General features: G+C 50.4%; 1 protein-coding gene across 2 annotated transcripts in view; it reads right to left on the bottom strand.

Annotated features, from left to right (window-relative positions):
* FGF12 (fibroblast growth factor 12) overlaps positions 1 to 4,539 on the bottom strand; it is a 104,386-nt gene extending 99,847 nt beyond the window's left edge. The window contains exon 1 of one of the 2 annotated variants that reach the window (XM_082487156.1): positions 4,250 to 4,539. In XM_082487156.1, the coding sequence (XP_082343282.1) occupies positions 4,250 to 4,448 (199 nt within the window). In that variant the 5' untranslated portion in view covers positions 4,449 to 4,539. The remainder of the gene's footprint in view (positions 1 to 4,249) is intronic. The other variant, XM_082487155.1, reaches the window with a different exon arrangement.
* Positions 4,540 to 15,826: the final 11,287 nt, after the last annotated feature.

The raw sequence follows: 15,826 nt of genomic DNA on the forward strand, positions 1-15,826 counted from the left end.
ATCTCCTTAAGGAAAAACATCCTTTCCCTAGAGGAGCACAAAATAGATATCAGACGGGGGGAAAAAAAAAAAAAAAGAGGAAACAAAAACAACGCAGAATTTTTTTTCTTTTTCCTGGGGTAAAAAACCTGCTTGAGACTGAACTCCGCATTCTGGGCTGGAAAGTCATCTACAGAAGCAACGCCTGAAGGGACGGAGATGATGCTACACCAGTGCCTGGCAACCCCTGACCCAAAGCTGCCTGAACCCAAATACGATTTCCCAAAGTGACAACACCCTTCCAGTGGGCTTCGCTCAGATAAAATTCCCACCAACCTCTGCAGATGCTGTGCCTGATGCTCCGACCTGTTTCCCTTTGTGCAATGCCCCCAGTGGCCACGGCATGATGGAAGGCCAACTCCACCCCAGCTCTCCGGGGTGAGCTCTGCCTTAGAAGACGTTCAGTGAAGCAACAGCCACAGCTTTCACAAACAAGCTGGACCACCAGCCCAGGGCTTCCAGCCCGTTACAAAACAGCTGAAGAAGGGATGAAGAAGCCACAAAGAGGTGCAACTACTTGGTTCAACCATTTGTTGGCAGAGAAGTCATGCAAAGAGCCGCTTTGTCTAGTCTTCCACATTCACCTCTTAGATCTATCATTCCCTGATGAAGGATCCATCTATTGAACCTGCACCAAAAAGCCATGCCATACAGCAATTTCTTTTGAATCCCCTATCCAGTTACTATGGTCAGAGCAAAATATGTAATTTAATCTTTTCTAGCTGTACTTTATATATATAATCAAACAGGTGCTGTTCAACATATACATGTTTTGTTTGGCACCCGCACAATTGCGGCCAATCACCTGGGTTAATTCATGATATGGGATTAAGCCCACGCGTCCAAATTTTCAGCTTAGTCCGCAGCACTCAGCATCCTCATTTGGCCTATCTTAAACTGATAAATCATATCTTAGAGCCAAACACATGCAAGAGACATAGAAGAACGCAGAGCGTGCATGTGAGAGCTGCCTTTGCCTGTTGAAAAGGCAGACGAAACAAGTGCTCGTTTTACAACGTGGTGCTCACTGCAACCGACAAATTAGATGTTTCTGCAGTGTGTTTTCCCTAGGAGCGGATAGCTTTGGTTATACAACATGCCCCTGCACAGACCTGGTTCCCCATAGCCTGCCAAAACCTGTGACTCCTCATGCCCACCACCAAGGGAGCCTGAGCTTCTACTGGGTGCAAATTCTCCCTTCCCCATACGAGAGCAGGAGTATTTCACTCTTGCTTCACGCAAGCTGCGAAATGAAGCACGAGGCGCCAACCAGTGAAAAATGTAACTCTGTTCACACACACCTTTACTAAATATTTTAGTTACAGCACTGTTTGAGAGGCATGCTAATACCCACACTTGACGTAAGCTCACACAGTTACTTTTACAAAAGCAAAGAGAACATGAACCACCATCGGAGTTGTATTTCTGTAATGGCGCAAGTTGCTACAGCTCCACCATTGCCGCATTGTCACCTCGCTGGCAGTGGTGGGCCCAAAGCGCGGCATGCTGGAACGAGCATCAGGAATTATGTCTCTGTGTCAGGTAACTGCTCCGTGCCTTGGTCTCGCCTTCTGTAAAATGGGAAGAATCCTCTCCATTTGGTAGAGCTTGTTGAGTGCTACAGATGAAAATCACTCTGTAAACGTGAAGTATTTTGACAGTTACTTCCCCTAGCCATAAAATGAGGTCATGTTTAAAAAGGTAAAGACAGTTTCCCTAACACTGTACCATTTCCAAACGGGACTGTATCCCTTTTGAACGTGGATGTTTCTCACGTTCCTTTCACTGACTTGCAAACTACTGAGCCAGCATATCATTAAGTACACATAATCACTGGGGTTGTGGGTCACTGCACAATGCATGCACATTTCTTTAAACCAGATTCAATTCATTTGCATATCATTTTCTATGCAGAAGAGCGACTCTGCAATGAATAAGTTATCTGGGCACAAGACACTCCCTGAATAAACAATCCGAGTAGCAGCCGACCGAGTGGCACGCTGCCTTCTGAGCAGCACACCTGAGGCTGGGAAGAGGATGTACCACTGAAACAAATCTCTATTTAAAGGACGGATATAGGGAACTAAAGCAGACACAATCCGTAGCCTAGGAAAGTCACTTGAATTTTTTTTTAAAGCAACTTAATTCCTTTACTTTAATTTTATAAAATGAATACAGTGCTGGTTACGAGTCATTGACTGACAGCTCTAAAGATTGAACAGCTATATTTTTATAGCACAGAGTAGCGTTGATCCTTCTTCTAAGTCAATAAAAAGCCTTCCTTAAATCATCCTAGTCTGTAAGTTATTGAACACCCTCCTCAGCATGAAAGTCTATGCAAGTTGAGGGAATTCTTAGAATTCATCAATTCTTCACAGGCATTTAGCAAGTCCAAAGGAAGCAGAATTGGACCTGCGCAGCTGGGAGCACTGTGGTAGGACCAATAAAGACTCACCAACCACACCCTGCTGTAAAAGGCACTCAAAATTGAATGCAACGAGGCACCTTGAAATCTAGGTAACAGGTCCAGACTTCCCACCTCTTTTAGTCGTTGAGGGAACTCATTCAGTAGGAGATGGAGATGAGGATGAAAAAGGAATGGGAAAAAAATTCATCAGAGAGACTCCCAGGTCCCACTCTTGATCCTACAAAGAGTGATTCCTGTGACAAAATGACCACACTTTTTGGGCGAGAGCCATCTTTTGGGCTGGGCTCCCAGGTCAACTAATATATAGGATGGTCCAGCAAGCTACCACTCATCGTAACTTGAGGAAAAAAAAAAAAAGGCAACTTTTTTCCCTTTGAATATTTCAAGTCATGCTGTATTTCAGGTATTTTGCATGCTCTTTTGGTAACTGCTGTAAAACGGATCATTAATCAGTCTGGTTTTCACAGCCTAACCCACGCATTGCAAGTCTTGAAGCATTTTGCTAGTTAACTCTAGTCCTTGCCCCTGAGCCTGTAAATCAGGAGTGCTGACAGCAATCCAGAGTAGTTATTCTTTCCCCTTTGTTGACAACAGTAAGCGGCCTTCTACAGTGTGAGGCTTTCCCTTCTTGTTGCTCGCTTGAGTAGAAGTCACGTACCTCAACCAGAAGAGCAACCCTCAGCTAGCTCTGACACCTTGCTGTAGAGTCACGACTGACAGACTTTGGATGTGGAGAAGGGGCTGCATGGAGAGGCTAATCAACAAACAAAATATTAATGTATATGGAAAACATGGGAGGATCACACAGGCTGATAGCACATCCTGAAGAGCTGAGTAAAACGAGTACTACTCTTTTTTAACCACGATACTAACGGACACCTGAGAAAAGTACCTGTTCACAGCACCTTCTCAAACCAATCGCTGTTTTCTTTCTTTAGTAGTGATTTATAGCAGTGAAAAAAAAAAAAAGGAAGATATAATTAATAATTCCACTGAGAAATCACAGAGGGCCTACTCTTGCCAGGTACGGAATTCTCACGCCTACCAAGGACAGCTGACAGCACAAAGCATCGCTCAGAACTGAAACCGTGCATGGTGGGACTTCATCATGGAAATGTAAGCAACATGTACACTTGGGCTGAAGTTTTCCACAAGGAACCAAGACTGACTGCACACACACACAAGAAAAAAGATAAAGAAAGGAAAAAGAGGCTACCCTAAAATGCATTTCTAGGTCCTCGCAAGCTCCCTATTAGGTGCAACAGTCCTGCAGCTGCCACCTGGAAAGCTTTCCGAGCTAATAAAATTCCCTACGCAACTCCATTCAAGAAGTAGCACTTGATGGATCTAGTTATCAAATGACCACAATTCTAATTGATCCTCGGTTTATCGATTCCCTTGTCACTATGCAGAAAATAAGAGGAGGCCGTTAAAAAAGCATACCTACAGGGAGGTGGAAAAATACAATTCTGGGTTAAGCTAGCACGGATTAAGCCGCAGAGTCTCTCCTGCCGGAGGACCCACTTCGCTCACGCTTCGGACCGCGGGGGAAGGATGCTGGCGGCTGGTCTCTGCCCACCCATCCCACCAGCCCGGGGTAGGAGACCCGCCAGGACCCAGGCGAAAGATGAGCGCGGAGCAAGCCTGTGCCCTGACGGCACCCGGCGGTGCCAGGGGAGCCCCGGGACCGGCCGCGCCCCCCCCCGGGGCAGCCACCACAGCGGGTCCGGGGCTGCCCCACCCGCGGAGCGGGTCCCCATGGCCCCGGCCCGCCGTACTCACCCGGTCTCCTCCTCACCGGCCTTTTCCTGCCGCTGCAGAAGCGCACTTTGCTGAAGACCCCCAGGACGTGCCTCTCGCAGAGGGAGCGCCCGTCCTTGCTGGGGCTGGAGCGGCGCTTGGAGGCGGACACCCGGTCGCTGTTGGACTCCCTCGCCTGCCGCTTCTGCCGGATCAACGAGCTGGCGATAGCCGCTGCCATCGCCGCTCATGGGCCCACCCCCCCCGGCTCCGCTCCGCTCCGCTCCGGGGGGCGCCGCCCGGGCGCGCTGGGGCAGAGCCGCCGCCGCGCCCCGCGGGGACGGGGACACCCCGCTTAACGCGCTGCAGCCCCGAGTCCCGGCGCCGGGGAGGGCTCAGCCGGCCAGGCGGAGCAGGGCGCCCGGGCTAACAACCATGGCTGGCCGCCGGACCCCGCCGCCCATGGGTCTGTCCCCGGGGGAGCGCAAATCCCGGCGGGGGCGGCCGTCGGCGAGACCCCCGGGCCGGGCTGGCGGCGCCCCCCGCGCCTTGTAAATCCGGGAGGCGGCTGTCCCGCTTGCAAAAGGTCCGCCGGCAGCAGCTGTGTCCAAAGGGGGGGGGGGGGGGGGGGGGGGGCGGAGAGGATCGGCGGGTCCCTGCGGCGCGGTGCCGCTCCGCTCCGGGCGCAGGCGGCGGCGGCGGCGCTTCTCCCCGCCGGCCGCCCTCCGGTGAGGGGCCGTGGGATGAGTCAGAGCCCCCCCGGCCCGCGGCCAGCCCCGGCCCCAGCGCGGTGGCTCCGAGGCGCGGCGCGGCGGTGCGCGCACATGGACGCGGCTCCGCTCCGCTCCCGCGGCCGGGCTCAGGGCGAGCCGCGCTGCATTTCTGTTTGCACTCCTCCTCTTCCTCTCTTCCCCCCCTCCCCACTCCGCTCGCACAGAGAGGGCGGGAGGGGGAAGGAAAAAGCAGCCACGGAAAAAAGCACCAGGTCAGCAAACAAACAAACAAACAAACAAAAAAGAGGTGATACGATAAAATTAAATTTAAAAAAAAAAAAAAAAAAAAAAAAAGAAGCGCCCCGGCCGCGGGTGCGGGCTCACATCGCCGCAGCTCGGCGCCCCGGGCTCACAGCGCCATGGCTGGCGCAGCTCCCCCAGCCCTGCTCGCCGCCTCTGCCCCGGCAGCGGCTCTCCCCGACGGCAGCAACCCACATCGTCCGGCCCGGCGAGAGGCCGCGGAGCGCTCGGCACCGGGGCGGCCCCGGGCCCGGCTGCCGCGGCGGGGACGGCGGCGGGAGGAGCGATGTGAGGCGGGGAGGAGGAGGAAGAGGCGGCGGCGGCGGAGGGCGGGGGGGTGCGGCTGCCGCTGCTGCTGCTCCGTGCGGGGCTCAGGATGCTCCGCGGTGCCGCCCGACGGCGGCGGGGCGAGGAGGAGCCGAGCCGCGCCCGCCGCTCGCCCGCATCCTCCGGCCCGGGAGGGAGGGGGGGTGGCCGAAGGGGAGGAGAGGGGAGGGAGGGGCTGGGGAAGCCCCCCCGCCCCCCTCTCCCCCCCACGGACGCCCACGCCGCGCGGGGCCGCTGCCAAAGGCGGCGGGGAGCGCCGCGGCGGGTGGGTGCCGGGCGGGAGCTGGGGCTCCGGGCTCGGGGAGAATTGCAGCTGCTCCCGCTCGCCCTCCTCTACGCAATCCTACGTGATCGAGGTTCGGATGAGAAAAATCGCGCAGGCAGAGCGAAGCAACTGCAGCTCCCGCGGCGGCTCTGCCCCTCCGCCCGGGCAGCCCCCGGGCCTGCCCGCCGCCCCCGCGGGGAACCGGGCTTCCCCCGGAGCCCCAGCCCCGCCCGTCCCCTCCGGGGGGAGCCGCCTGCCACTTGCGCAGCCACCCCGGCCATTGCTGTAGGTGCCTGAGCACCTCCAGCAGCATCTCCAACAGCTTTCCCTGCAAGCAGAGGCAGGGCGACAGCCCCCGCCCGGCACCCCGAGGGCTGCGCTGCCGGGGAAGGGGGGTCGGTGCCCCGTCGGGGAAAGCTGGAAGCTGGTCGCAGTAATGGGCAGCCTCAGGCTGCCCCTGGTACGAGCGGTCCCCAAAGCAGACCACCAGTTCATCACGGGTGCTCTGCTCGGGGCAACCCGCATGAGCTGGGCCGGCCGCCTCGCATCGCCAGCCGCAAACCTGCACCGAACGACATTTAAGATGCAGAAATCTGTCTCTGGTTATCCAGATGAGCAACTGCTGTTGCTGCCGTGAGAACGGTGCTCTCCGCGTTTCGGGTTCAAGTTACAGCTAACGAGCGTATGTGCAGAGGGCGGCGAGCGAGATACTTGGGGGAGCGTGCGGCGGTCGGGGTGGAAGGGAGAGGGGATCTCGGCTGGGAAGAGGAGATCTGCCCCAGCTCCGCTTTGGCAAAGGACCAGTGGCAGGATGAGACTGAATCCAGCCCTGAAGCTGTAGGGGTGAAGCATGTACCCTGCTGAAGAAGGCACTTTAAACCAGTTGGTGACACCTCCTGAGAATTACCAACTTCAGCAAAATAATCTTTGTAACTACTTCATTGCAAGAACATCAGTTCTAAACTATTATAATGTATTCCAAAAAAAAAAGGCAACTAAAAAAAAAAAAACAAACCACGATGTCCATAAAGATTAACTAAACTCTGGCATTACTTCCTGATTTCACTCTTAATCCCTATGCATGCCAAAATGAGGTGGAATCAGGTTCTCCAGAAGAGAACAGGGGAGGAAAATATTCAGAACCATTTGGGAGATATAAATGTTTGGCTGTTGATCTCTTTTTAACTGCTGCCAACTTTTTTGAGCAGATTTCACTGTCCCAATCAATAAAGATTTTTCTTCCCTTTCCTGTAACTAAAATGCTTCATATTTTAATTTTCTCTGCCAGATTATTTCACTTGACATCAAAGAATGTTGCAGTACAAGGTACAGGCATGGCCTAAAGAAAGCTGTTTGCAATCAAAGAATCACTGTCTGAACTGCCAGTGAATTATCCAAAGCTTCATCTTCAAAGGATGTGAGCAAATCTGATATCTTCCCAAGAAAGAGGTTTTTCCATCTATATATAAAGATACTTTTTTGCCTGTAGTCTTCAAATCTCCGGTGAAAGAATGCTGTTTTATACCCCCTCATATTAGATAAGTTTCAGTTATTTTGACATGCCACTAATTTGTTTTCTTGTGTGGCTGTAAACTAGGAGCAGCAGCTCTGCACTTAAGAACGATCCTACTCAGTGATAAAGTTGGTGACAGGGTTTTTTTCTGGTGATACGTGGATCTGAAAAGAGAGCTGCTGCAACTCTTAAGAAGAAATGCTTCTCCCAGGTCTCTGTCTCTGCAGCAATGGAATTAAATTAAAGCAGAGCTTGTGAAACTGAATATAATGTTGCATTTGCTAACACGCAGGTCTGTTTTTATTTATAGATGGCCAAGGAGTCCACGGGGTTTGGTTCTGAATACAGGCACAGTGCCATGAACTCCTGGTGACATTACTGGCACGCGCATCTGCTCTGCACCACTCTGGACCATGCCCCAACTTCACAAAGTTTTCTGAACAACCCATGCTTTTACAAACACCACGCAAGCCCGGAGCGGGCTTGGGCTGGAGAACTGAAGGCCGTTCTCATCATGCACTGCAGCTCTCCTGCATTGTCATTCTTGCAGGTGAAACATCCCCTTCGGTGGCCTGCCAAGTGAAACAGAAAAGCCTCCATATGCTTTGGTTTCTGCCAGTGGAAGTTCTGTCCTTCAGCTTCCATTTGGGTAAACAGGGCCCAAAACGTCCCCCGTTTTCATCTGTAGCAGCTGCTCCTCTTTGAGGGCAGTGCAGCCTACGCTGTTCCGTACCAACTAGCCCCTGGCTGAACCCAGGGGCCGCATTCCTTGCTGCCGCCAATGGAAATGGAATTGTTTGACCAAACTGGGCCAAGATGGCATTTTTCCTTAAGGCACATATTTTATTTTATTTTTTTACATATTATCTATCTATATTTAATATAATATAACAATCTCTATACCATATAATTATTAAGGCAATTTTTCTCCCCTGCCTCTTCACCCCTGGGCTCCCTCCTCACCTCCAGCCCCCGTCAGGAAAGCTGCACTGTGCGCTCTTTGAAGAGGGAAGGAGAGAATAGCACTGATTCACAAAATGAAAAAGCAAGACAGCGTTTTCATCACGCTGGAGAGACGTGCCAACGCTCCTCCTGCAGTTTGCGGACAAAGGCCCCATCCTGCACGGAGGAGCCGGCAGAGGGTCAGACTCCCCATGGCTGTTGGAGAATCAGACTCCCAACGCTTATTAAATATCCCCACCCTAAGGCACGCAGGAGCCCATGCATGAGGCACTCGCAGGAGGCCAATAGAAACGTTTCAAGACGCTGTCATTTCTAAGGTTTTCTTCATTTCATAAACAAACTCTTCTGTCCACAGCGCTGAGGTTTGAAACGAAGGCCTGGCTGAATTTCAGGGCTTTGGTGGCTCGAAGAGAGAAGAGATCTAGAATTGCATTCCCTTACCTTCCTAAACAGAACGATCTATCTAGGTCAAAACGGAGCTTATTGGCACCTTTCCTTAGTGAAGTGCAATAATTCCCGCAGGGTTGCTAACAGAATATCCTGTTTATTTTTCATGGAGCCTTCATAAGCCATGGGCTGTGTTCTGTAGATTCGGTCATTAGGCATATCTCTGCTTTCCTAATTCTGTACACACGGAGCTAACTACAGACAGAAGGGTGTGCAGGTTTTTTGCTGATTTGTCTGCGTAGCTACTGAAAAGGCATACGTGAAACTCAAGGAAAAGATTTAAATTTAATAGCACTTTTAAATGTATGTGCGTGTCGCTGTAGTTGAATGGGGAAAAAGAAAGACGCCCGCCTGGCCAATAATTATGAATGGCCTAATTCACCATTTTACAGCAGCATAGCAACAAATCTCTTCCAATAGGAAGGCACTGTTGAGTATGAAAGTCTGCATGCAGACACCTCTTAAGAATTGTACCCAATTTCCACGCTGTGTAAATTACATCAAAAATGTGCATTGCCAGGGCTGCTTATTAAGCAGAATTAAGCCCATATCCATGTTTTATTAACTTTATTCTTTACAAGGTAGCCCCTTGTTGCATGTCTAGCGTAATTAAAATTCATGCAGCTTTGGCATTCCCCAGTCTTTCTGCGTGGGTGGACTTTTTTTTTTTTTTTTTTAAAAAAAAAAAAAAAACAAAACACGCCTGGGTAACCTGATAAAGAAAAGAAAAGACCTTACAGTATTTTTGCTCATTTTATGTGCGGGGTAATTCTGTTTACAATGCACGGTTTCATATCTATGTTTGGATGCCTAATAAGAATTCACACGGCCGCTTAAAAATATGCTGTTCGGGGAGAGAGAGCTGGCCCTCAGACGGCAGCGGGGAAGGCAAACTGGCTGGCTTTCTGGGCTTTTCTCGCGCAGCTGAGCGCTGAGCTGACTAGGCCTTTTAATAAACACAGAAGAGCCTGCATCATCTGATTGCTATATTAAAATAATTTATTTAATGGGCCCCTCACCCCCTTTTTTGGCTTCAAAGATTCAATTAAAACAAAATTTGCAACTCATCACGAGGAGTATTCGTTAGCCTACCCAGTGTCTGTAAAAGCAGCTCTAGCCTGGGGAGAAGTTGGGCTTGTCTGTGTCTTAAAGCAAGTGGCAGGTAAGGAGTCACGCAGATTGCAGAGTGAACCCCCTGCTGCAAAAACGGGGCCACAAGCAGCACCAACACAACAAAAACCAACTGGAGCCCAGCAAAAAGAAATAATTCTACTTAGATTTCATATGTTCACATATAATTTTTTTCCTTTTTAAGAGAGGATTTCTACTTAACAGAAGGTTTTATTTCTCCTCGGGGACTTGTTGCCTACACCAGGTGGAGGCAGGGGAACCCGAGAAGGCTTTGCTTCACTGACGGTGACCATGGCTGTCTAGGAATGAAAACGCCACGATGCATTTTTCTTCAAGAAGCCTCATGTATGGCTGAACAGGCTTTGTCTCCTGGGTTGTGGAAGCACCTGCTGGAAACGGCAGGATGGGACACTATCTAGGGTTGATTCTGCTGCCTGCATCTTGGTGCAAAGGTTGTCTCCCCCAAAAGGAAGCCTGAAGAGGTGTAGATAGTGAGGCGGGATCTGAAACCATTCCCACATATGAAGAGAGACCTCACTGCAGACAGGTCAGTGCCTGTCCCGCATGGCTCTAGATGGGCTCATCTCAAAGCTGCTGTTACCACCCCACCCCAACAATCCTGTTCATCAGCCATTCTGACATTGCCTTCCCCAACGAGATCAGGGCATGAAAAACTTCTGTCCTTCCAACGATGTGCTTCAGTTGTGGCTTCATTAGTGTCAGGAGTCCAAGGGAAAGAGCCTGGAAACACCTGCTCACCGACAGCTCCCACACAGCATTTCAGTCGTTAGGGCAACACAGGGAAGAGGCCTCACTGAAGGGTCTCCAAGCAAGGAGCACTGAAAGGATAGGTAGTCTACTTGTAGATAACCTCGTACAAGGCAGAGCTAAGAGCCCTCTTCCTGAGCAACGGACACAGCCAACCAGCAGCTCCGGGCTTAGAAACACCACCTAAGTGTATCTCCTTGCCTGTACTACAGCTGCTGAATTTGAAAGACAAGACAGACATCTGCCTCCCTTCCTTCCTCCCTCCGCCTCCTCTTCCTCATTGGTCTCCTCCCAACATCCAGAAACTCCTTCCATCCATCCCCTTAGGGACTTTTTCACCCATGGCCACTCACCTAATAGCTCTAAGCCACAAGAACTACAAGGAACCGGAAGGGAAGGGAGAGCGTGGGCTTGAGATTTCATCCCAGGTCTTATGTCAGCATTCACAGCACGCAAAAAAGAGAAACAAAGACCACATCCCCCGTGCTCTTAATGCAGGGCAGCAGCTTGAGGCTGAAATAGGTGAAATGACCACCACAGAACAACCCCAGTTGCGAGCCTGAGCCTGAATACACAAACATCATGCCCTTCTCCGGCTGCAGCAGAGACCTAGCCCTCAGACCTCAGGGTATTAGCACTTTCATGAACAAGACTACTCCTACAACCTTCCCCACCCTAGAAGAGGTCAGACACCCCCATAGCTGTCTTTGAATCCTATCTGATGACAGCCCGTAGCCCATTTTGGCCTATACTTTCAATAATGGGAGAGGCGCCCAGTTCCCATGGACATTGAACTGTCTAGCTTTACATCTCACTTGCCTGAAGGTGATGTGGTCTGGGTGGAGATGGCAGTGTGACCCCACAGTGCAGTTTCAGGTCCAGGGCCTCTAAAGCCCTGGGCTCAGGTGATCTAAGGGTTCCCCATGCTTTTTTCCCCCTCCCTGGGAGGAAGGAAAGCAGCTCATGCTGTGAAACCTCCTCACGTTGTAACCATGCAGCCAGGCACTGATTCCTACCAAAACCATTTTCAAGCGTGTCGGGAAAAGCCTTTCAATTTAAAGTTTCCATCAAGCTGACTTTGCTGAAAGTCAAACAGATCCTTCCTGATTAGATCTTGGCTGAGGCAAAACAGCCCGATTATGTGATTGAGAACGATAAAAAGAAGGGAGGGAGAACGAAACCCCTATCACGTTCCTCCAGCAGGACCATCTGCTCCACAGCAAGTCAAGGCCTGGAGATTGGAGACAGCAGCCTTGTTAATGCACGCGTGTTGCACTGGCATAGGCCGAGAGGGGAGGAAGAGAGAGAAGCTGTCAAGGAGAAATAACAAAGTCCCTCCAGACCCATCAATCTCCCTATCTGCACGTAACGGATTCCTCCAGACCTAAAGAGGCATTGGAAAGTTCCCTGACCCCAAACTTCACTTGTCCCTTCATGCAGCCTCCAAAGCCATAAGAAGCCCATCACTCGCATCCTGAGCCAGGTCATACCTCAGATGCTGCTGGGTCAGAAGAGCAGTGCTTCAAAGGGGCAGCCCATTGCTCTCTCACCCAGCAAGGACTCCTTGCCATTCGGAGAGCTTGTGGGAAATGCAGTGACTGTGACAAAACCTAGTACTCCCACTGCCATCAAGCTCTGCAGAACAGGAGTGCTGGGACATTAATCCTGCCCTCAGGATGCCTCTGAAGTTACACGCATCCAGATTGCACCTTATTTAACCAAACCTGCTTATTTCTCCCGCATACTGCAAGGACATACACAACACTAAATGTAAATAAGAGATTACAGCTGACATACAGCTGGGATAAGGTTTGAAGACTCCCTCTTCCCCCCAGCCTAAAGCGCTGGGTAAAAATGATCATATTCACGTACAGCGCTTCCCCCACATACCCCTGGCCTCCAAACACACCTCATGCTATTTGCATTGTAATTTATTTCCCTCCCCAGCAATAAATCAACTTTTCTGTCTCCCCAGTAAAATGAAATCCCATGTCCTCTCTCCCCGGACTCTCACAGCTACTGCAATCCAGACACCAATAAAGATATCAGCGGCCGAGAAGCAAATCTGAGTTTGCCAAGGATACAAAGACTAATGCAGTAGTAATTAATGATCGCAGCAGGTCTGGTGAAGAGACTAAACTGAACTGACGTGGAAACGGAGTTCATAGAAACAAGTTTCATTTTAACACAGCCAGATCAAACCTCTGGGGATAAATTGTGCAGTCTGTATTACTTCAAGACCGGGCACGTTTGGTTTTGGTTTTGTTTGTTTTTTTTTTTTTTTCTCAGAAAGCAGTGGCTCTGGGAATCGGGAACTATGAGAGAGAGACAGCTGAACAGAAACCTTCTCCACAGATCTGCAGCTAGGAGAGCCCATGGGTGCATGTGTGGAGTAACAGGGAGCCGAAGCAGAAATGCTCTGTCCCATTTGTACAGTGCAGCGAACATCGGTATCACAAAAGTCACAAAGCCTGGTTGCCACACTTCAGAAGTGGCAGGGATCAGAACACAGCTCCAAGAGGGTCTGCGGTCTACAAAGAATATGGGTATAGTGAAAGACTTGAGCAGTTCAGCCTCTTTGTGGCAGTAATAACCTCCTGTACAGGGGATTCCCATGGGGCAAACCTGTGAAAATGCTCTTGGCACTCAGCTGTGTTTAGCCTGTTACTACTGTGGCCACCGATAGTTTGCTGTTGCTGAAAATCTGGCCACAGAAGAAAAATGGTTGAGATCTTCTGTATCCAAGAGAATGACAGAGAAGACTTGGCCCTGACTGATAAATCTCTCACCTCTCAGTAAGAACATTTTCGAAAGGAGGGGCTCTTTCAATCCAGCAAAGTCAGAATGAGATCTGGAGGCTGTGAGTCAAGGCAAGGCTCATGTTTATTGTTAATAGCAGAGGTAATTCATCAAGAGAATGATATGGCAAGAGTTGTGATGGATTCACTATCATTTCACCCTAAGAGGCAACCTCTTTCTAAAATAGATGAGCTGATATCATAGCGCAGAGGGTACAAAGGACCCTGGAGAGGTCACCCCTGTACTGTGCCAGCAGTACCTTCATCACCGCTGACAAGGTTGGCCCGGTCCCTGCTTAGGGACCTGCAGCAGTGGAAATCCCACAGCTCCCTTAGGAATGTGGCTCTGTACCACCCTTAGCTGAGAAAGGCTCTTTCTAACATCTAGTCCAAATTCCACTTATCTAGAAGTTTCTTGCCCTATTGGTATGCTTGTCACAGAGGACTTACTGGGCTTGCTCTGTGCAGTCCTGATTTGAGTGAAGCAGGAGACCAGACTGCGCAATCACAAGTAGTCCCTTCCGCCTGACTTCCGAGGCTCACCCGGCATCAGTCAGTATTAGACCTAATATGAACAGAAATCTAATATGAACAGAAACCCACTTTGCACAAAATCTTGGGTTCAAAGTCATGTTTCTTCCCCATGAGGAAGGAAAATGAGACCCTCTGGGAGCTCACTATGAAATGCCAGAAGAGCAAGAAAGCACACTGCTGTGGGAGAACTGGTGGCCTCGCCACTTTCAAGACCAAGACTCAAATCTCTGCTTTTGCACTAGGCAGAGCAGGGCATGAAACTGGATCTTTAAATGACTGTGAAATGGGCTCTTCTGAAATGACTATTTCCTTTCTCCCTCCCACAGTTTTGATAAAGTGGAGTTTTTCAAGGGAAAAAAACACCACTACCAATCGTTTGGCTGCTCCTTCTGCAGGCATCCATCACAGCCTTCCAACCTGTATCACTCACATGTGTGTCTCTGACAGAAATTACAGCTTTGGCCTTTTCTGCCTGCGGACTGCTGAACTCTGAAGTGCTTAACGCAGAAGCTGCAATAGCTGCTCTAATCATTTTGCAGGGCTCTTCTGGGGCTTTCCAAGAATAGCTTTTGGACATGGGCAACCCTGTCTCCTTGTGCCCTTTATTCATGACCTCTCTATAGCTCCTGTCTTGGACAAGGAATTCCTGTACAGTGTGATTTCTTTCCTCCTCTCTGGCCATGCTTGCCTGTCACCCCCCCCCATTCACATGCACGTTTCTTCACTTCAGAGAAAGAGGGAGTATCTCTTTAGTCTTATTCCATCATGTAACGCTAAAAACATTATTCAGTTAAAGGGCTGTAGGAGCCTGCTACAGACAAGTCATTGATTGAATTCAGTGTCCAGAGACTACCCCCGTAAAACAGTAGAAAATAAGCAAAAAGAGCAATGCCTTCTATCAGACATGGAGAAACAGGCACGGACCCTGCTTACCCACCAAAGTCACGTCCTAAAGCGTTCCCTTTTGAACTCAGCCGTGTCCTTCATGACGAGAGGACAGGATCCCCTGAATTTCCCTTTCTACGCCCACAAAGAAGGCTGCAAAATTGGGAATGCTTCCTCCCCATCACCCCAGGGACAGTGTCAGCTGCCTCTCCTGTGGCACCCAGCACGATGGCCATGCCACCTGCCCCACGGCATTTCCAGGAGCCTGTAGGCACTTCTGGGGCAGCTGTTTGCTGTGTGACGCTCCTGCCCCGGCGCAGGGGCAAGGGGCAGCCCCTAGGTACCGAGACGAGCTGGCGAGGCAGCCAGCAGCACTCCCACAAAAGGTTCTGTAGCATTGCCAAGTGTTGTCGGATGCAGGGGAACTCACAACAAGAGCTTTCATCTTTCATTATGATTGAATGCTCCTGCCCTTGCCTGTTGGAAATACCATCTTCTGAGACGCTATGGGCTCGCCAAAGTTCAGGCAAGGTAGTATAAACCAGGGGGCAAGTTATTTGCATTTTCTTTTGGCAGAAGCTGATACGTAAGACTAGCTGTGCTTGGCAATTGGAAAATGTATGAGCGTGGGGGTGGGGAGCCTAAATTAAAAGCCACTTAAGTGGGTACTTGAGTAATTATTGGGAGGCTTCTGAAGTGACATTTTTGTTAGCAATTAAGGAGAACGTGGCTTTGTGCTGGGTACAGGTGGCAATATGGCAGCAGAGATCATCAGCACTCCGCACAGAGATGACCAGCTATCCATTAGCTGCAGAGGCATGCTGGGATTTTCTGCCCAAAGAGCATCCTTCAGAATTGAAAGAGGGCCAGGCCCACAGAGGGGCTGAAATCCTGACACACTCACGCTCTCAGAACCTCCAGACCAGGGAAAATGATGCACACAATTATTTTTATGAAGCCACTTAGCTGCAGAGG

This window comes from Vanellus vanellus (genome assembly GCF_965231255.1).
Source record: "Vanellus vanellus genome assembly, chromosome: 8".
Taxonomy (NCBI): Eukaryota; Metazoa; Chordata; class Aves; order Charadriiformes; family Charadriidae; genus Vanellus; species Vanellus vanellus.